General features: G+C 37.8%; 1 protein-coding gene across 1 annotated transcript; it reads right to left on the bottom strand.

The window, feature by feature from the left end:
• Window positions 1–2,031: 2,031 nt before the first annotated feature.
• LOC144284069 (olfactory receptor-like protein OLF3) lies at window positions 2,032–2,985 on the bottom strand. The gene has a single exon (XM_077848439.1). The coding sequence runs from the start codon at window positions 2,983–2,985 to the stop codon at window positions 2,032–2,034; it is 954 nt and encodes a 317-aa protein (XP_077704565.1).
• Between the last annotated feature and the right edge of the window lie 18,398 nt (window positions 2,986–21,383).

Genomic DNA, 21,383 nt, shown 5'->3' with positions numbered 1-21,383 from the left:
TCTATGGCTGTTTTAGTGCTACAATGACAGAGTTGAGTAGCTGGGTGACCTGAAAAGCCTAAAAGATTTGCAATCTGGCCAATTATAGAAAGTTTCCGAACCCCTGCCTTGGAACACTGTCGATTTTTGGAGGCCACGGCCATATCTAAACACAACTCTGGTACCCCACAATGCCTACAGTAATGTCTTTAACAAAGTTGATGCCATAAAATGATCATCTGTGACTTTATTTGGAGAAGGCTAAGAATAAAATGAGTCATATCAGAGGGAAAACTTGACCACTATGGCCTTGTAATTGATATTGCATGAAATTCCAGACAGAGGTATCCACAGCTAATGGGGCACATTATCCTAGACCCAATATGAGCTTTTAACCTTCTCCATTCCCACAGATCTTATCCCGTCTTTCCTCCTCTGCACTCTTGGCAATGGGTACCTCCTCTTGTTTCACAGAGAAAAGAGGTGCCAGTGGAAGCCCATCAACTCCTAATCACTAATTCCCAAATACAAATCAGTGAAACAAGAAAGAACAGATTCAATGGAGAGACAAAGGGATGGAAGGAGACTTTCTTCATTTTCTTGAAGAAAGTGAGATTCACAATTATATTCTTTATTCTCCATCTCCTACATATCCCTTGTTTAATCACTTCTTCCCCTTTTACTTTCTTAGGTTACTGTCAGAGGTGAGGTACACTCACAGATGATACTCCATTACTAAATTTACAAAGGTTGAGTAGGGCCCCGTGTGTGTGTGTGTGTGTGTGTGTGTGTGTGTGTGTGTTTGTGTGTGTTGGGGTAGGGGGATACAAGAAGGCTCTTAATGTGGAGACTTGCAAGTAACATCTGCACAGCAGACTGACCTATCTTGATAATCCAAAATCCACATCAAAACTGCATTACCTTTCATTGATTGCCTAAAGAAAGTGCTTTTCTTATATTAACTATGTCTTTGACATTTTACACATTTATCTCATTGTTCATTTGCTTACTTTAGTTGTAAAGGTTCAGAGAAAAAGCTTGCTGATTTTCAGAATTAGAGAATTTTTGCCTTTGAATGCATGTCCATGTATATACAATAAATTAGCAGTGACTGGATCTCAGATTTTCCTTAGCCAATAAAGTTATTGTGTACAAACAACCCTTGGTTATATTCTCATCAGGGTAAAACAAGAATTTTAGTTGCTGTTTCTCCACCCAATTATTTCCATTACTCAGGATAGTCTTTATAACCACATGTAGTGAATGTAGCACAAATAAATATCTTCATTCTTAGAACAGTGACTCACACAATTACTGAATATAGTTACATATACCACACATTTTAAGTGAGTCCTCAAATTGAAAATGATTTTGTTCCCACTGGGAACATGATAACCTTTTACAAAATGTGGATGAATAAAAAACTGTGTTCCAAGATAAGATTCATGAATAGGTCCATAATTACAACAATGTGACAAATCAAAAGAGTAAATTATTGTCTTTAATTACTCTTAGGCCATATGAATGAAGATTGAGTAAGGGTGAGTTCTTTTACTTTTTTTTTCCTCTTTATTTTTTAGAATTATTATTTTTATTTAAATTCAGAATTTAATTTATTTTATTTTAATTAAATTTAATTAACATATAGTGTATTAGTTTCAGAGGTAGAGTTGAGTGATTCATCAGTTATATAACACCCAGTGCTCATTACATCTCGTTCCCTCCTTAATGTCCAACACTTAGTTACTTTGTCCTCCTACTGTCCTCCCTTCCAGTAACTCTTAGTTTGTTTCCTGTGATTAAGAGTCTATTATGGCTTGCCAAGGGTGAGAAGTTCTATTACAGCAGTGCTCAACTCCACTGAACATGCTGCTGTGACTTAAAAATACACCCACATCCCACACCCCAACTGAACCTCCAGCCTCCTACCAGTACATGTGTCGTCATCTCCTTCCTGGTTGCCAGGGCAATGCAGGTGATGCCTGCCATATCGGAGTTAACTGGGATAAAGCGCAGGGAAAGTTCTTTTCTCTAAGTGATGCTCAGGATTCATCAAGTTGCCAGTTTTGACGTTATTCCAGATAACTGCCCTAATAGTTTCTGCCAGGCTCCCTTCACCTCCTTATTCCTTACACTATAAATCATGGGGTTCAGCATGGGTGTCAAAACAGCATAGAAGAGAGAGATCAACTTCTCCTGAAGGACAGAGGGGCTGGAGCGGGGCTGGATGTAAGTGAAAATCGCCATACCATAGCACAGGACAACCACTGTGAGGTGAGAGGCACAGGTGTGGAAGGCTTTCTTTCTTCCCTCTGTGGACTGGATCTTTAGGATGGTGGAGATGATCTGGATGTAGGACAGGAGAACCAGGCAGAAAGGTGTCATCAGCAGAACAATGCTCGAAACCGTGATTGCAATCTCGTTGGAGGAAGTATCCACACAAGCCAGTCTGACCACAGCCAAAATTTCACATGATATGTGATCAATGTACTTGTTTGTGCACATGGGCAGCTGAAATGTGATGGCAGTATGGATGAGAGAGTTCATAGAGCCACTGACCCAGGAGGTGATGGCCAACCTAGTACAGAGCCCTCCGTGCATGATGACCGAGTATCGCAGGGGGTCACACACAGCCACATAGCGGTCATAGGCCATCACTGCCAGTAGAACAAACTCAATCCCACCCAAGCCCAGGGAGAAGAATAACTGGGCGGCACAGCTCACAAATGGCATTGCTTTATGGGCTGCAAGAAGATGTGCCAACATCTGAGGAACGATGCTTGTGGCATAAGAGACGTCAACGAAGGAGAGGTTGGTGAGAAAGAAATACATGGGAGTGTGGAGTCGGCTGTCCAGTCTGATGAGAAGAACGATGAGGAAGTTTCCCAGCACTGTCACCAAGTACATGACTAAGAGCAGGACAAAGAGGGACACCTGTGTGTCCCAGTCACTGGACAGGCCAAGGAGAATAAATTCTCTCAGACATGTCTGGTTATTTGTTCCCATTAAAAAAATGTGAGAACCATTAATCTGCAAACAGTTGGAGATAACAGAAGCTGTTGAGTCAAAGAACCATTTTAATGAGTACATACTGTATACAATTAGCTAGGCTTCACCAGATATTTCAGACAATTTATCAGTCAACGTGACTCTGCATCAGAGTCAGGGCAGCACCTTCATAAGGACATGAGATGGTCTCAGGGGAAACCCAGGTAAAGCCTGGAGATAATGCAGTACAATTCTAGGAGCTCACATCTTTACCAACTTACTCAGATTCCAGGGCAAGAAGAGTTTTGTAAGTGATAATTGTAGGTAAAATGATAAAAAATGAAAAAACTTGGTTGGAAAGTTTTAAAAAGCTATCTTACATATGTCAACTAGACCCATCATAGTGAAAAGGGTGTATTTATCACTAAAGGAAATATTGGGAAGAGTCAGGTCCTTGTGGAAAGATCTGGAATCAGAGAAGCTAAATTTCAAAATGGTTTTATTTATTACTTATTTGCAGCTATGTGATCTGAGCTAGGTGACAAGCTTTTATATATGAAACAGAGGAATATTGTACAACTCACAAGTACATTTAAGCTCAAATGTAGGTAATTTAATGGGATAGTACTTTGTGAACCTTTACTGGTAGTAGTATTATAGTAGTAGAAGTATTAGTAGTAACATGACTTCTGCCTTGAGGTCAATAAGGTAAAAAACATGATTTTTTTCATGCATCACCTCTCCAAATTCAAACGTAAATAAAATTGGAGGCAATCTTTCCCAGGGCTAAGAGCTTAGGAATGGATGGGAGGCTTTGAAGACTTTTTGGTTTTTTGATTGCCTTTGATCCTCTTTGGCTTTGATCTCTCAGCCTTCAGTGAGATCACAAAGGGAAAGATATTGTAATGATATCTTGTTCTTTTTATTCTTCTCAATTTACTACTATTAATAATCTATCCTTTGTATATGGGCTTAAAAGAAAGCAAAGAAGACTTGATACAAAAGAGGTAGGAAACACAAATGTTTAAGGACCATTCTTCATTGTCCAAGGCAGAGAAGAAAGTATGATTCATGTAGATGCATGCTAGGAAACAGGAAGAAACTCCATTGTTCCTGTTTCTCTATTCAGGAAGTGCTTTTTCCATAGAACTAATTTGTTATTATATCAATTTTGAACAATAAACAGGAATAATTAAAATTTTTAAAAATTGAATCACTGTCTATTCACTAACTTTCCTTTTCTTGCAGTGTACAAAATAAGGGAAAATAGCAGCTAAAGGCAGCAAGAGGTACTAGGGGCAGAAACAGAGCTGCCTGCCAATCCCAGAACCCATAAAAGTGTCAGGCTAGGATCACTGAGCAGAAAAATGAACACTCTTTATGTTTCAACACTCTTACCTCTTAAACAAAATAGAACAAGTCATTCCAGAAATGCCTTTCTCATTCATGATTCAGACATGTATATTTTCATAAATTTCTTTAATTTCCTTCTCAAAACCTAATCTGTTCAACAGTTACTTCTTTCCTGCTGTATCATGACACTTGTACTACCACCCTTCACTTTTCTTTAATCATGATTAGTCTGAGAAAACATTTACTTGCCTCAAAACCAGTGTTGATCAATGAGCACAGTTAAGAATTAGTTCTATTGAGCTTTCCCTCCTCCCTCCTCCCAAATTTGTTTGCATTTTCTTCTCAGTATTTGTTACAACTTTGGCTACTTTACCTTTTTGTCAGGGACCTAATACTCTTTTAATATACAATAAAATCTAGGAACGGAGTTCACCAAGATAGCAGAACAGGAGGCTCCTGACTTTCTCTCCTTTCATGGATACACCAAATAAACACCTATATACAGACCAAATCCCTCTAAGAGAAATCTGAAACATAGTGGAATGACTCCTACACATAGGATGATTGAGAAAATGACCACATTGAAACAGGTTAAAGATGCTGAGACACAGTAGAGGCACAATCCTCACTACTAGCACAATTCCTTGTAACCCATCACTCCCAGCTTCTCTCTGAGAATAAAGTAATTGGACTGCATATCCAGCACCCCAAATTTTATGGCTATCACCTGAGGGACTGATTCCCTAGCTCTCTGATCCAACAGGGCTCAGCACTCAAGAGTCCCCCACGTCCACTTATCTTACACATACAGAAAAATAAACCCAAAATTAAAGACTAAACTCTAAGACTTGAAAACTCCTAGAAGAAATCATGGGGAAATTATCCTTGACATTGGTGTAGGCGTGATTTTTTTTTTTTATATATAAATTGACACCAAAAGCTCAAGCAACAAAAGCAAGAATAAACAAGCGGGATTGCATCAACTAAAAGCTTTTTCACAGCAAAGGAAACAATCAACAAAATGAAAGGGCAATATAAGGATTGGGAGAAAATATTTGCAAACTAGATATCTGATAAATGGTTAATTAATATCCATGCTATATAAAGAATGCATACAACTCAATAGCAAAAATAACAAATGACCAGATTTTAAAAATTGGCAAAGCCCTGAACACACATTTTTTTCAAGAAGACATACAGATGAGTAACAGGTATAGGAAAAGGTATCTCAGCAACACCAATCAGAGAAAGATAAATGAAAACCATAATGAGGGCAGCCCTGGTGGCTCAGTGGTTTAGCACCGCCTTAAGTCCAGGGCCTGATCCTGGAGACCCGGGATCAAGTCCCACGTCAGGCTCCCTGCATGGAGCCTGCTTCTCCCTCTGCCTGTGTCTCTGCCTCTCTCTCTCTCTCTCTCTCTCTCTGTGTGTGTGTGTGTCTCATGAATAAATAAATAAATCTTAAAAAGAAGAAAACCATAATGAGATACCACCTTACATGTTCAGATGACTATTATAAAAAACAAAACAAAACAAAACACATGTTGCCAGAACATGGAGAAAAGGTAACCCTTATACATGCTTGTGGGAATGTAAATTGTTGCAGCCAATATGGAAAATAATATGGCATTTCCTAAAAAAAATTTTTGAAAATAGAACTACCATGTGATCGAGCAATCCCACTTCTGGTAGATACCCAAAGAAAATGAACTCAATACCTTGAAGAGATATCTGCACTCCCATGTTCATTGCAGCATTATTCACCACAGCCAAGATCTGGAAACAAATTAAGTATCTGTTGAGTGGATAAAGAAAATATGATACATGTACATACACGGAATATTTTTCAGCCTCAAATAAAAGGTCCTGCCATTTGCAACAACAAGAATGAACATAGAGGACATTACACTAAGGTAAAATGGGCCAAATACAGAAAGAAAAAACCCACATGATCCGACTTATATGTGGAATCTAAAATGTTAAATACGTAGAAAAAGAGAGTAGAAAGGTAGTTACCAGAGGAAGAGGAAATGGGAAGATGTTGGTAACAGGGTACAAAGTTGCAATTATTTAGAATGAATAAATCTTAAGATCTAATGTACATCATGATGACCATAAGTAGCAATACTTTTTTTCAATTTAAATTCTATTAGCCAACATGTAGTATATCATTAGTTTCAGATGTAGTTTTCAATAATTCATCAGTTGCACATAACAGTGCTCATTCCATTGGAAATTTGCTAAGAGAATTGATTTTAGGTGCTCATCACACATACAAAAAAGTCAACTATGTGAGAAAATATGTTAATTACCCTTACAATAGTAATCATTTCACCGTGTATATGTATATAAAATTTTCATGTTGTATACCTTAAATATGATTTTTACTTTAATAAAACAGATAATAAATCCCACTTTCCATTCTTTGGGTCATATTATGCTCATACTCAACAAATCTCAAGCCACACCTTTCTATATATGTTTTGAGATTTATTTATCTACCCCAAAATTAATAATCCATGCTGTCTACTCAGAACATCATATTAAACAATAATATACCCCCGTGATTTCTCCTTGGACAAGAGGACCATGAAGGAAGGAATTCCTCATGCTTTTATTTTATGAATTATGGTGGATATAGGGTAGTTACTTGGGCCATAACTAAAAAAAAAACACACACAATATGTGATATAATATGATAGATGTCATTGAAATAGTCCATGAAAAGTTATTTCCTTAAAGCACTGTCATTAATGCCTGAAATCCATTAGTGTTATGTTGATCACTGTCCTTTTAGAGACATGATTTAAAATGAAATAATATTTTACAAAATGAAATGATATTAAATGGAAGTTTTGTAGGCAGTACCTAATCTTGTAAACTAGTATACCAGTTTACACTGACCCATGAAAATAAGTCATGTAAGAGTAGAAAATTCTAAGTTTCATGAATGACACTGAAGTTGCAGGAAAAGTTAGGTCTGAACTATGAAGACAAATTTTTTTTCATTTAAAATATTATCATTGGTGGGGGCATCTGAGTGGCTCAGTCAGTTAAGCATCCAACTCTTGATTTGGGCTCAGGTCATGATCTCAGGGTGATGGGATCCAGCCTGATACGGAACTGTGTGCTAAGCAGAGCGTCTGCTTGAGTTTCTCTCCCTCTGCCCCTCCCTTCACTCTCTTTCTCTCTTTCTTCCTCCCTCCCTCCCTCTCTCTCTCCTCAAAATAAATAAATAAATATTTAAAAATAAATTAATAAATAAAATATTATCATCATTGGACTTCAGCTAAAAGTAGTTCTATTTATCTTCTCATCGTATCCAGTAATTATTAGTTACTACAGATATCAGGATAGAAATGTTCTTATCTCTATGACAAAGAAATAAAAACAAAAGGCACAGATGAATGGATAAAGAAGATGTGGTCTATGTATACAATGGAATATTCCTCAGCCATTAGAAACTACAAGTACTCACCATTTGCTTCGACATGGATGGAACTGGAGGGTATTATGCTGAGTGAAATAAGTCAATTGAAGAAGGACAAACATTATATGGTCTCATTCATTTGGGGAATATAAAAAATAGTGAAAGGGAATAAAGGGGAAATGAGAGAAAATGAGTGAAAATATCAGTGAGGGTGACAAAACATGGGAGATACCTAACTCTGGGAAATGAACAAGGGGTAGTGGAAAGGGAGGTGGGTGGGGGGTTGGGGTGATTGGGTGACGGGCACTGAGGGGGGCACTTGGGATGAGCACTGGGTGTTATGCTATATGTTGGCAAATTGAACTCCAATAAAATATATATATATATATATATAAACAAAAAACAAAAGGTACTGAGATTTCTCAAAAGAACCTTTTTTTACATGACACAATACACCTAACTTAAAAGTTAAATTTTAGTCAATCATTATGATCTTATTTTAAGTAAAACAAATTCATTCATTGATCTTATGGAGACTGTTACATTTTCTGTATTATAAAAGTTGAAATGGTAAACAGGTTAAACATTATTTTTCAACGTATTCTATCTCCATAAATTGAACCACAATTATTTTTCCTATTTTTAAATCTCCTACAACCTGATAACACCATCAACTGAAAGTATGTCACCTGAAGAAGTTGAAGAGGGAAAAATTCAGACAATGGTGCTTGCTTATGTTAAAACCCGGACTGGCCTTTATGTCCATGGGGCAGATAAAATTTAGCCTTAGCTGATGCCTCCCTCCATCTGAGTCTGCCTTTTAACCCTTCATCTATGAACAAATACTTTCATGCTATCTCTAACTCCCTATCCCAAGGTCAGCACTCCAGTAAAGTGCTCCATACTCTAAAATTGCCCTTTCCTCTCCCATCTTAAGAAGAATATCAGCAAAGTCAAGATTTTAAGTCAAGTTAAATATCTTTCTTATGTTAAGTTCTCAGGCAGTGATTTTTAATAGTATTTGTTGTAAGCATCTGGCATTTTGGAGTCTTAAAAATGACGCATTACCCAACTATCATAATTTACTTAAATTCTGACCCATGGACCTCCCAGATGGGATCCCCTTTCATTCCGACTCCCTATAGCTCTGCAGTATGTCTGAGAGAAAGGATATTGCCCCAAGTAGCAATTCTCAACATAAATTAACCTTTTAGCCTTTACCACATCCTCCCCATATTCCTGCTCTAACAATATTGATACAACCTTGAGGAATTATGAGGAATTTCTCATCAGGAACAAGATAAATCACCTGACCCATACCATACACAAATAAACCAAGTATGACAGAACTTTTCATATGTTGGTACACACAGACAGGATCATCACTTGTGATTCTCTAGAGATGTCTTCAGATGCTGCTATCTGCATTTATTAATCAATTTTTAGTTACATTTAGTTTCCATTACTTCTTTATGGACAAATACTCCAAAATACTCAATTTTCCTTTAGAAGTATATCCAGGACTTGACACATGGGTATATTTATCTATTCAACACTCAATGCCACATTTAACATCATACACCAGTGAATGTGTTATCCATTTAAATATATTTAAATTAAATTCATCAAATAATACTTTCTATTGACTATTGCTTTGTAAATTATTTTCTCCTTTTCCCCCACATCAAAAAGAGAGAAGTATTGATTTGAAAAGACTCAGAAGACTATAGAAGGATTCTTCAATATCTCAAATTCCAGGATTATGTTTCAAAATAATAACCCTATCCACTATTTATGCCAATTCAAGGAGTTCATTGATGGACAAAACCTTGGATCAGCCTCAAAAATCCAGCTTGAAACCCAGTTAAGGCTTACGGGTGATCCCCTTATTCATATTTTCCCCCATTCATTATAGAGTTGATACTTTATGGCTAAGAGAAAAATGCCAAAAGCTTTTTTCTCCCCTGAAAGTTTGTACATCATCTTTTGTAATACACCATTGAGTCATAATCACATTTGGGCTTCTCATTGGAGTCCTCTACAGTCTTAGCAAAGACAGATTGCAAGTCTCAAATTCAGAAGCAGAGCATATGAACGTAAATCCCACAACCTACAGATAGGCTTTCTTTCATGCTGGTAAAAATAAACTAGACCAACTTTTACACAATTGAGTCATCAATAGAAATGATGCTTTTATTTAAAGAAAAAGTCCTCTAAACTATGGCTTTATTTTTTGCATACACTGAATTTCAGGCAGGCATATTTGCATCATACTAATATTTGGAAACAGAATATCCCAGAGCCACTTGGGAAGGTGATATTTCAAAGATAATTTTTAATCCTGAGAGGGCAATTAATTTTTCTTCTTGGATTCTTGTTATCTATGTCACATCTGGATTTTGTTACATGACCCTTCACATATACTGAATCCAGTTATTGAGGGCCCAGTTTCTCCAACATGTGCAATCCTGAAATTTACCATTTGTTAGATACTTTATCATAATTTCATTTTGTAAATGCGCAGCTTCTTTATATGTCTTGTCCTTTGTAGGGAAGACTAGCACGGTATAATTCCCTCAATAAACAATGTCTCCACATTACAATTCTTCCAGCCCATTCTAGAGAACCAACACTGAAATGAGAGTCAGGAGACTTTATTTCTTGCCCCAGCTCATATTCTTAAGTGTATATGAATTTGGGTAATCTACTTAATCACTTTACATTTCAAATATCTACCATTGAAAGAAAAATCTTTCAAAATCCAAGTACTTTGTGTATATGTATCTATACTCCTAGAGAAATAAGTGAGAAAAGATATTGTAAAGCAATTGAAAATTTATCTTGTCTGGAAATATCCTCCTTCTACATGTTCAAGAATACTAATCAAGAAAACCTAACTAATCATTTCATAGATCTGAGCTTGTTTCCTAAGTGTTTTCCTCCCCAAAGATGCAGAATTCATTCATAGGAACTCCACTTTTTAATAAGTCAGGTGCTTTTTCCCATTCCCTGCCATTGAACTTTTTCTCTTTCTATCCGTACATAAGTTTTGAAATTAAGAATGCTTAGAACAGAAATATACCTGAGCTCTAACTTCAGAAAGACAGAATCGCTTTGTGACATTTGCCATATTATTTAGGGTGAGAAGACTGCAACATCTGTAGGTCACATTCCTGATCCAAACTCCATAACAAGTCAGTTAACAAGTCTGATCAGTTCTATTTCTGCCCCTCTAGACACTGCTGTGTACACCCACCCTCTGTTGGTGCACCCATTTGAGCTCTCAAACACTGACCAGAGCCTGACAGACATGTATACTTCAGCCTTAGTTTATGTCGGTTTCTTTTAAAAAAAAAATTTTTATTGGCGTTCAACTTGCCAACATATAGCTTAACACCCAGTGCTCATCCTGCCAAGTGCCCCCCTCAGTGCCCATCACCCAGTCACCCCATCCCCCTGCCCACTTCCCCTTCCACTACCCCTTGTTCATTTCCCAGAGTTAGGTGTCTAAAGAATGCTTCCCTCCAACAAAGTCATGGACCAGAGAGATGAAGAATCTTAGACCCCTCAGATTCTTGGTTGAGAACTATCTGGGGCTCGTTTAGATGTGAGGGAAATAGCTACTAGAAAGTTTATAGGTGCCCCAGAATTGGCTCCTATGCAAACCTAAAGAGGTGCAGCAGTGTCTGAAGCAGCAATGGGAGGCTGACAGACTTCCTCAGGAGCTTTATGCATTATAGTATCCATCACTGTCACCACTCCCAGGCCTCAAGGGCAGGGTCTCCATGCTGCCCTGCTTCTCCCTCTGAAGTCTGTTCTCCACTGTCTTCAAAATTACAACAGTCCCCTGAAGCCTACGGTCATTCAAAAAAACCAGGGATACTAGTTTTCTGAGGTTTTAGAATATTCTCCTATAGCCCAAATCCCCATTTAGCACTCGTGCCCCTACTCTACTGAGCAACGACTAGGTCTTCAACCAAGCCTGGTGGGAAAAATAGCAACAGCAGAAAACAGTTGTCCCCTCAAGCTCCAGGATACTCTCATCTCTCTTGAACACAGGAGCATTGCACCTCATTCTCCTCACATATGTGCAAAGACCCATTAGACCTGCTGCAAATTTTACAAAGATGGATGCACACCTGAGTATATCTTTCATGGTGCTATTCAAGTTTTAAGAATACTAACATTGCATAATAGATTTAAGACTTCAAATAAGATCCCAAAAGGGGGATGTAGAAAATCTTAAGCTTTACACAGGTGCAAAAAGGAAAGGGAAAAAAAAGTTCATTGGAATTCTCAACCCAGAAGGACAGTGTGTTAACTTTCTATACCTTCCCAAATCTTAAATTTTTCTGAATAAATTAAATGCAAAATTCACAGAATGCAGTTACATTACATTTCTGAGATATTCTCCAGGCATCACGAACCTTCTAAGTAAATCGTTTGTCCATTCATCTCTCAATCATACACCCATCATTTATATATCCACTCATTTACACAGTCTATAACCATCTCCATATTCTCTCAGCCATCTGCTTATCTGCTCAGCCAACCACGTATGTATCCCCTTATCATCCACATGTCACCTCATCTTTTCCCTAATGTCCAGTAACTGTCTTCTACATCTTCTATTCTCAACAATGTGAATATCATCCTGTTTGTCCCACTTTCATTTTGCTATGTTATTATAATGTCTGAAACTACAGCGCCCACTGACTTTGACAACATTTCTGTGACATTTGGAGCAATAGAAAGGGAAAGTAGAGATGCTTCTCATTCCTCACCTGAATTTTTGAACTCCCCTAAGATTGACAGATTTGGTTGGGTACATTCTCTGAGGAAAGTTAGAAAAATTCCATGGCTGTTGAGTGTAGTCACAATAGCCAGATGTTCATATCACTGCTGTTTTTCTCCACTCATCTGCAGATAACAAAGAGAAACTCCCAAATTCCACACTTTGGTAAGGACCCCACAGCAATCCCAGTCACTTCTGCACCAGACCTGGGAGGCTTTTCTTTTCATTCAACTTCCATCACTTACCAAGTTATTGATATAACTCTTAAGAAAACATTGTCACATGGATCTTTTCTCTCCATTACTAAAACTGCTGACTGATATTATCTTAGCATTTGTATCAAAGTGCCAAGTAATTCAGTTCATTTCAATGCATAATAACCTTCATTCTACTTAAACTTATTGAATCAGATATGTTCCGGAGGGTCCAGAAAACGGTAATTTAATAAGCCTTTCAGGTATTTCTGATACAACACATTTGAGAATTCCTGGAACAATTCATTCTGTAAACCACAGTCACGTTAATTTTTCATTACAACACTTTATTCTACCATTACTTATTTCACAAATCTTTGATCTTAATGACTTTAATGCTGTATCTCAACTAACTGTGAGAAAAGAAATTCAAAGTCAACCACAATCTCAGTTTTCCCTGTTTGTCTCCTCTGTAAGCCCCCACCCATCCTACAATTCCTGCTGTTCCCCAAATAGAAAATGCTCTCTTTAGACCAAGAATGTCATCTCATCAGTGTCAGTCTATGAATAGGAATATCTTCTTCAAGAAGCACTTGACGAACGCACTAATATATACTATCAACATGTAAAAAAAAACCAAGAACATAAATGTTTGCTCCGAGCACTGCATATAATTTGGATATGCTGCTTCCAGGTAAGTGATTTGTTGGCTTAAAATTCCTTGGCCCAAAGAGCTTTATTTGCCATCACTATAGTAGTACTTAGCTGAAAATTAGCATCTACTTCCCTATATTACTTTAAATGGGACTTTAAAATGGACTTTAAAGAGTAATTTAGCTTCTAGATTCCAGTTAGGTTGTAGAAAGATTAAATGAACATCACCTCCATCTTAAACAAGAAAAGAGCAGCTAATCTACAAAACCATAATGATTTTAAAAATCATTAGAAAACTAAGGTATTTCATTTTATTTGGGAAGTGATAGTTGCATCCAGAAAGACGTGGGACATGGACTTTGCCTTACCTGGGCCAGATTATGGGAGGAATGCAGGTCACCATGCAAACCTGTAAGAATTGATTTATCAGATTGGTAAAGGCTGAATGTGGGAGTACTATGAGTATACAATGGCTAGGAGCCAGGGGAAAATAAAGAGGCATTCACACATATTCTCAGGATTTTCTCCCCATACTTATACCACTCTTCACAAGAATGTTTGAGGGAGATAGAAAGCCTGAGAAAGTCTCCTTCATAACGTGGGTCTTGGTAAAGGCAGCCACATCTGCCACAGTAAGATAAGGAACTCTCTAACTACCAAATAATCTCCATTATGGAACAAAAGCCCGAGGCCACTGGGGAAGGGCACCAAACCCTGTTATCCTCAGAGACAGATAAAGGTTTATTCCTGAGGGAAGGGAGAACAGGAAAAACAAACAAATAACTCTAGGTCTGGGGTTTCCAATGGGCAGGAAACCAATCTGGATCAGTCCAAGAGCCATCTCCTAGCACTCTCCATATGCAGTCTAATAGAAGGAGCCTAAAACTCATGGTGGTTCAGCAACACTGGGAAAAGCCCTCTAACCACCAAATATCCCACAGTAAGTGTAAGTCATCATAGAGAAAATGGAATTTTTGGTGCACTGAAGATAATCATAGCAACATAAAACTCAAACTCATTGAGATCCTAGCTGCACTGAGTCCATACCCTCCCACACACTACCTCATGGGGCAAACAGAAGAGATGTGTCCACTGCAAAGCATAATACTATTTATCTCATAGTCTGTTATCCTACACACACATGTCTGAGTTTAACCAAAATTAAAGATCAGAGTAAAATCAAGAAAAAAATATGCTGTTACTAAAGCAAGCAATTAACAGAACCAGAATTAAATATGACCTGCATATAGGAGCCATCACATAGAGCTTTAAAATAACTCTCATTAAAACATTAAAGGGTTTGTGGAAAAGATGGACAGTGTCATAAATGCATGAGAAGTTTCAGTAGATAGTTGAAGTTTTTTTCCTATATGGAAAAAAAACTATATGGAAGAATCACATGGAAATACTAGACTGAAGAACACAATAACAAAGATGAAGATTGCTTATGGGTAAATTCAACAGAACTGAGAAAAAAATCAATGAGGATAAAATTGATAGAAATTAGCAAAACTGAAGTGCAAAGAGAAAACTTATGATGATACAAAGAGAAGAGAGCATGGGATAATATCAAACAAGAGCTAACTAACACACACAAAATTAAAATATCTCATCAAAGCACTGCTAGAACTGATAAGCAAATTCAGTAAAGTCACAGGATAGAAATCAATCTACAGAAATCTGTTGCATTTCTACATACCAATAATGAAGTAGCAGAAAAAGGAATTAAGAAAACAATCCCATTTACAATTACACCAAAAATAATAAGATACCTAAGAATTAACTAAAGTGAAAGACCTGTACTCTGAAAACCATAGGATACTGATGAAAGAAACTGAAAATGACACACAAAGAAGTAGAAAGGCATTCCACGTTCACGGATTGGAAGAACAAATATCATTAAAATGTTTATACTGCCCAAAGTAATCTACACATTTAATGCAATCCCTAAAAATAATACCAACAGTATTTTTCACAGAGCTAGAGCAAACAATCCTAAAAGTTGTATGGCATCACAAAAGACCCCAAGTAACAATTTAAAAAAAACAAAGTAAAGCTGGAGGCATCACAATTCCAGACTTCAAGTTATATGCCAAACCTGCAGTCATCAAGACAGTATGGTACTGGCACAAAAACAGACACATAGATGAATGGAACAGAATAGAAAACCCAGAAATGGACCCACAACTGTATGGTCAATAATCTTTGACAAAGAAGGAAAGAATATACAATGGAAAAAAGATAGTCTCTTTGACAAATGGTGGTGGGAAAACTGGACAGCCACGGGTAGAAGAATGAACCTGGACCACTTTCTTACACCATACACAAAAAGAAACTCAAAATGAATGAAAGATCTAAATATGAGACAGAAACCATCAAAACCCTAGGGAAGAACACAGGCAGTAACCTCTTTGACATCAGCCCTAGTAACTTCTTACTAGATTCATCTCTGGAGGCATGAAAAACAAAAACAAAAATAAAATATTGGGACTTCATCAAGATAAAAATCTTCTGCACAGAGAAGGAAATAAAAAAACTGAAAGACAATCAACAGAATGGGAATCACATATCTAATAAAGGGTTAGTATCCAAAATCTATAAAGAATTTATCAAACTGAACACCCAAGAAATAATTAATGAATAATCCAGTTAAGTAACAGGCAGAAGACATGAACAGACATTTTCCCAAAGAAGACATAGCAGATGGCTAGCAGACGCATTATAAGACGCTCAACATCACTCAGCATCAGGTAAATACAAATCAAAACCACAATGAGATACCGCCTCACACCAGTGAGAATGGGGAAAATTAACAAGACAGGAAACAATAAATGTTGGTGAGGATGAGGAGAAAGGGGAATCTTCCTGCACTGTTGGTAGGAATGCAAGCTGGTACAGCCAATCTGGAAAACATTATGGAGGTCCTCAAGAAGTTAAAAATAGAGCTACCCTATGACCCAGCAATTACACTACTAGATATTGTACCCCAAGATACAAATGTAGTGATCTGCAAGGGCAGCTGCACCCCAATGTTCAAAGCAGCAATGTCCACAATAGCCAAACTATGGAAAGAGCCCAGATGTGCATCGAGATGAATGGATAAAGATGTGTAGTATATATACAATGGAATGTTACTCAGCCATCAGAAAGGATGAATACTTACCATTTGCATTGATGTGGATGGGACTGAAGGTTATTATGCTGAGCGAAATAAGTCAGAGAAAGACAACATATGGTTTCACTCATATGTGAAATATAGGAAACAACACAGAAGATCATGGGGAAGGGAAGGGAAACTGAATGGGAAGTCATCAGAGAGGGAGAAAAAGCATGAGAGACTCTTAACTATATAGGAAAGAAACAGGGTTGCTGGAGCAGAGGTGGGGGAATGGGGTAACTGAGTGATGGACATTAAGAAGGGCATGTAACAGTGAGCACTAGGTGCTATATGCAACTGATAAATTATTGAACACTACATCTGAGACTAATGATATACTTACTATATGTTGGCTAATGGAATTTAAATTTTAAAAATAGTAAGAAAATAAACAACAAAGTGAAAATTGGGCAAAAGATGTGAACAGACATCCCACCAAAAGCACACAGATGGCCAAAAAAGCAAAAGAAAGGATATTCAACATCATTAATCCTCAAAGAAATGCAAATTAAAGTCACAGTGAAATGTTACTACCCACCTTTCAAAATTACTAATCTAAAAAAATGATAGTAACTGACACTAGTCAGCACTGGCAAACATATGGAAAAACTGAACCTCTCACTATTGCTTGTGTAAATGCAAATGGTGCTACCATATTTTAAAAGTTTGGTAATTTCTTATGAGAAAACTTGCTCTTATCATAACAGCCATAGAACTCCCACATAGGATTTCTTTTCACCCAATTGAAATCATTTATGTTCACCCAAAAATCTGTACTTGAATGTTTACAATACTTTTTGTTCATAATTCCCCCAAGTTAGAAACAGTCCAGATGCACTTTAAAAAGTAAACCAACATATGTGGTACACCCATACAATTAAACTATTACTCCACAAATAAAAAGAATGGACTACTGTAACAAAAAACATGAATGCATCTCAAATGCTTTATGCTAAGGAAAAGAAGTCAGACTCAAAGGCTGTGTCCTACTGATTTCATTTACATGAAATATATTTTGCCGGATCTCTGCGTGGCGCAGCGGTTTGGCGCCTGCCTTTGGCCCAGGGTGCGATCCTGGAGACACAGGATCGAATCCCACGTCAGGCTCCCGGTGCATGGAGCCTGCTTCTCCCTCTGCCTATGTCTCTGCCTCTCTCTCTCTCTCTCTCTGTATGACTATCATAAATAAATAAATTTACATGAAATATATTTTGCAATAGAGAAATCTGATTGGTGGTTGACCATCAATGGTGTTCAGAAAATAGTTTGACGAAAAAGGGGCACAAGAATATGTTTTGTTGATGAAAATTTCTGTCTTGATTGTGGTGGCGCTTATATGATTGCATACATTTTTAAAACTCATAGAACTCTGCACACACAAAAAAGAATGAATTTACTATATGTAAATTATGCTTCAATAAAAACTAAAATAAGGAATTAGCTTTTATTATTTATTAATCTTAGCATAGCACTTAGGCACAAAAAAAATCAAATAGTAAGGAATTTGGACTGTTGGTTCAACATCAGTTTATATAAGGATGTGAAGCTTTCAATTATCACATTTCAATACTTGGTATCTATTTAAAACTTAAAAAGCCAAAGCAATCTTAAACATATTTGTAATAATTATGAGAAAGTCTAAATTCCTGGAAATAAATTGGATTATGAGCTGCTTGAAGGCAAAGATCATTCATTAGTTATAAGTAGCAGGGTACTAATTCAATGTATACAGGATATTTGTGAAATGATATTAAAATAATAATTTCATTGTACTATTCAAAATGGGTTAAATGCTGAAACAAACAGTTCCCAAAGAAGCATGGCTTAACACAATAAAATTTATTTCTTATTTATACAAATTCCCATGTGGGTGACACTGGTGGGGATGGCTCTTCTGGGTATCTCTCCTCCAGGCAGTGATTCAGAATCCAGGCTTCCTCTGCCCTCTGAGCTCCCAGAGTCCCATGCTGGATCCATATATGGGGGGCTTCAGAGCAAAACAATGAATAATGGAGGCCAGTGGCTGGGAGATTTCAGCAGGCCAGGCCCAGAAGTGGCATATTTTCTTTCTTGGCCTCGACATTTCAGAAGTTAGAACTTGGTTCCCTAGTTCACCTCACTGAGAAGTTAGCAGAAATGTTTTTATGAGCAACTAGGCCAGTTTCTGCCACATGCATTGGACTCCGACTTGATTAGGCTACATTTGAGATCATGTGTTTATTTCAGAACTCTATAATTTAAAAGGGATATTTAGAATGCTTAAGCCCTATAAAAGAAAACGCTTGATAGTAAGAAGTCTGAGATCATGCTAATGAGTATGCACTGAGGAGCGGGTAGCTTGATCATTCCCTCCCCTCAGTGTCTCTCAGAAAGGACCCAGTAGCAGCACGTGGTCTTCAGCCTCAACAGAACAGACCAAAGAACCTGACCCAGATTTGAGATCTAGCCTACTTTTAAAGCTGGTTTGCTCTTGATCCAGGAAATAAGTAGTATAAAGAATATTTTTAGGGGCACCTGGGTGGCTCAGTCAGTTAAGTGTCTGCCTTCGGCTCAGGTCACCATCCCAGAGTCCTAGGATTGAGCCAGACGTCAGGATCCCTGCTCAGAGATCCTTGCTCAGAGAGGGGACTGGCTTCTCTCTCTCCAACCCCCTACCCCATGCTTTCTCTTGCTCTCTCTCACTCTCTCAAGTAAAATATTTTTTTAAAAAAGATTTTTTTTTTTTTTGAGAAAGCATGAGCAAGAGCGGTAGGGGGGCAGAGGGAAAGAGAGAGCATGAGCAAGAGCGGAGGGTGGGAGCAGCGAGAAGGAGGAGGAGGGGGTATGCAGAGGGAAACACAGAGAGAGAATCCTAAACAGGCCTCCATACCCAGGACAGAGCATTCAATCTCATGACCCTGAGATTATGACCTGAGCCAAAATCAAGGGTCAGATGCTTAACTTACTGAGCCATCCAGGCCCCCCCAAAGAATATTTTTAGAAGCAGGTGGAGAATGGGTTATACTTCATATGGAAACTCTTTGTAAGACAATTATCCTTGTAACCCATACAGTGGAACATCAAGTCAATATCCACAACATTGTACCATATAAGGAAATAACCTCTCTAATCAATAAACTATGTCATCAAGGCCTAATGTCTAGGTATCCAGCCTTGAAGCTTCTATCATGATAAACCAGTGCAATCTACTCTTTATCTGCACCTGTTGTTCTTCAAGATTCAGTGTTTCCATATTTGTCCATTTGGGGTTTACCCATTACAAGGCAAATCAGGTTAGGGTATCATGAATGTCAACTTCAAGAGTAACCCAAAAGAAACTCTCTAGATATTTCATCTGCAGTATAAACAATCTCCTACTTGGTACTTATGACCTTTGTTCTCACTGGTCTTTGAAATATCTATGGTAGATTGAAATGATGAATAGAGCCTATGGGAAGATTTGATTGGAGAATCAAAGTGCTGGTCCATGGGGTTTTGAGGTAAGAAAATGCCTCTTTATCAGGTTACCTGTTCTTTTGAGAAAAACTCTTACTTGCTATTGGGCCCTAATAGACCATGGGAATGCCTGGCCATGGGAAACCAGGTCACCATGAACCTGGAGTTGTCCATCAAAACCTGCTTTGAGGAACAAATCATAAAGTAGTATGTGTGAGACTAGGCCTGAGCATATCCTGAAGACTCAAACTGTCACAAACAATTGGTTAATACGTCCACCATGTCTGTTCTTGTCATCCTGCCATTGAATCTTTAACTCATAATATGCCCTCCTATGTAATCCCTATGACTATTTCACTGAGAAGGTATGGTCCTGAAAGACCACGGAGAAAGTGTTCTTCCTAAAGAGGAGAATTTTATACAGTACATTTCACTATAACTTTACATGGAAGGAGAATAACTGGAAACCAGGATACACACTGATTTAAAGGCCATGCATAATCTTACCTCAATATAAAAGACAACATTTAGAGGATTGGGACACAAAGCTTTAAGGAAGAAATAGGAGTAAATTCATGCATGTTCCATAGGATTTCTGGTGAGAAAGGAGGTTCTCAGTTTCCATGTGGACAAGAATACTGGCATACTTCTGAAGCCAATCAGCCTCATTTCCCAAGCATACCAGTGTTCATGGTGACAAGGATGATGACTACCTATGGGTTCAACATATTGGATTTTATTTAACCAATATCAGCTCAATTGCTAACAGTACTGACTATATACCTTACCAAGAGCAGAACCAACCTTAAACCTCCAGTAGAATACGGTACTCAGACTGTGTTCTTTACCTTCCATTTCCCATCAAAAGGAATCTGTGCTTCTTGGAAAAATAATTTCAATTATAAGGCAAGAAAGGTATAAGATGGGAGTGTCATGTTGTATCACACCAGGAAGTAAGGGAGCTAGTAAAGATTTTAGGGTCATGTGGGGAAAAAAAACAAAACTAAGTGGCTAATCTGAATAGGCTCTTTGGTAGCCAGAGTACTGACGCCCTAAAGATGCCCATGTCCTATTCTCTAGAACCTGTGAATGTTATTTATATTCATATCCAGAACCTGCCTTGCATGTTAAAAGAAACCTACATATGCATTTATATTAAGGATCTTTAAGTGAGGAGACTGTCCTGGATAATATGTGTGATCCCAGACAAGGGTCAATATAGGAACAAGGAGAAAGGTACAGAGTCAGGAGAAAGAGATGGAAGCCAAATCAGAGTCAGAGAGAGGTCCAAAGGTGCTGTGCTGACCTTCAGAGTTAAAGAAAGGGGCATAAGCCAAGGAGTGGAAGCCCCCTTATAAAGCTGGAACAAGGGTGGCTGGGTGGCTCAATCAGTTAAGC

This window comes from Canis aureus, chromosome 15 (assembly GCF_053574225.1).
Source record: "Canis aureus isolate CA01 chromosome 15, VMU_Caureus_v.1.0, whole genome shotgun sequence".
In the NCBI taxonomy this organism is placed as follows: Eukaryota; Metazoa; Chordata; class Mammalia; order Carnivora; family Canidae; genus Canis; species Canis aureus.
Note: the sequence above shows the minus strand (reverse complement) of the source record. Positions and strands in the feature narration are given on the sequence as shown.

What these genes read in the sequence shown, in the direction of transcription:
- LOC144284069 (XM_077848439.1), bottom strand. Translation starts at nt 2,985, where the DNA reads ATGGGAACAAATAACCAGACATGTCTGAGAGAATTTATTCTCCTTGGC.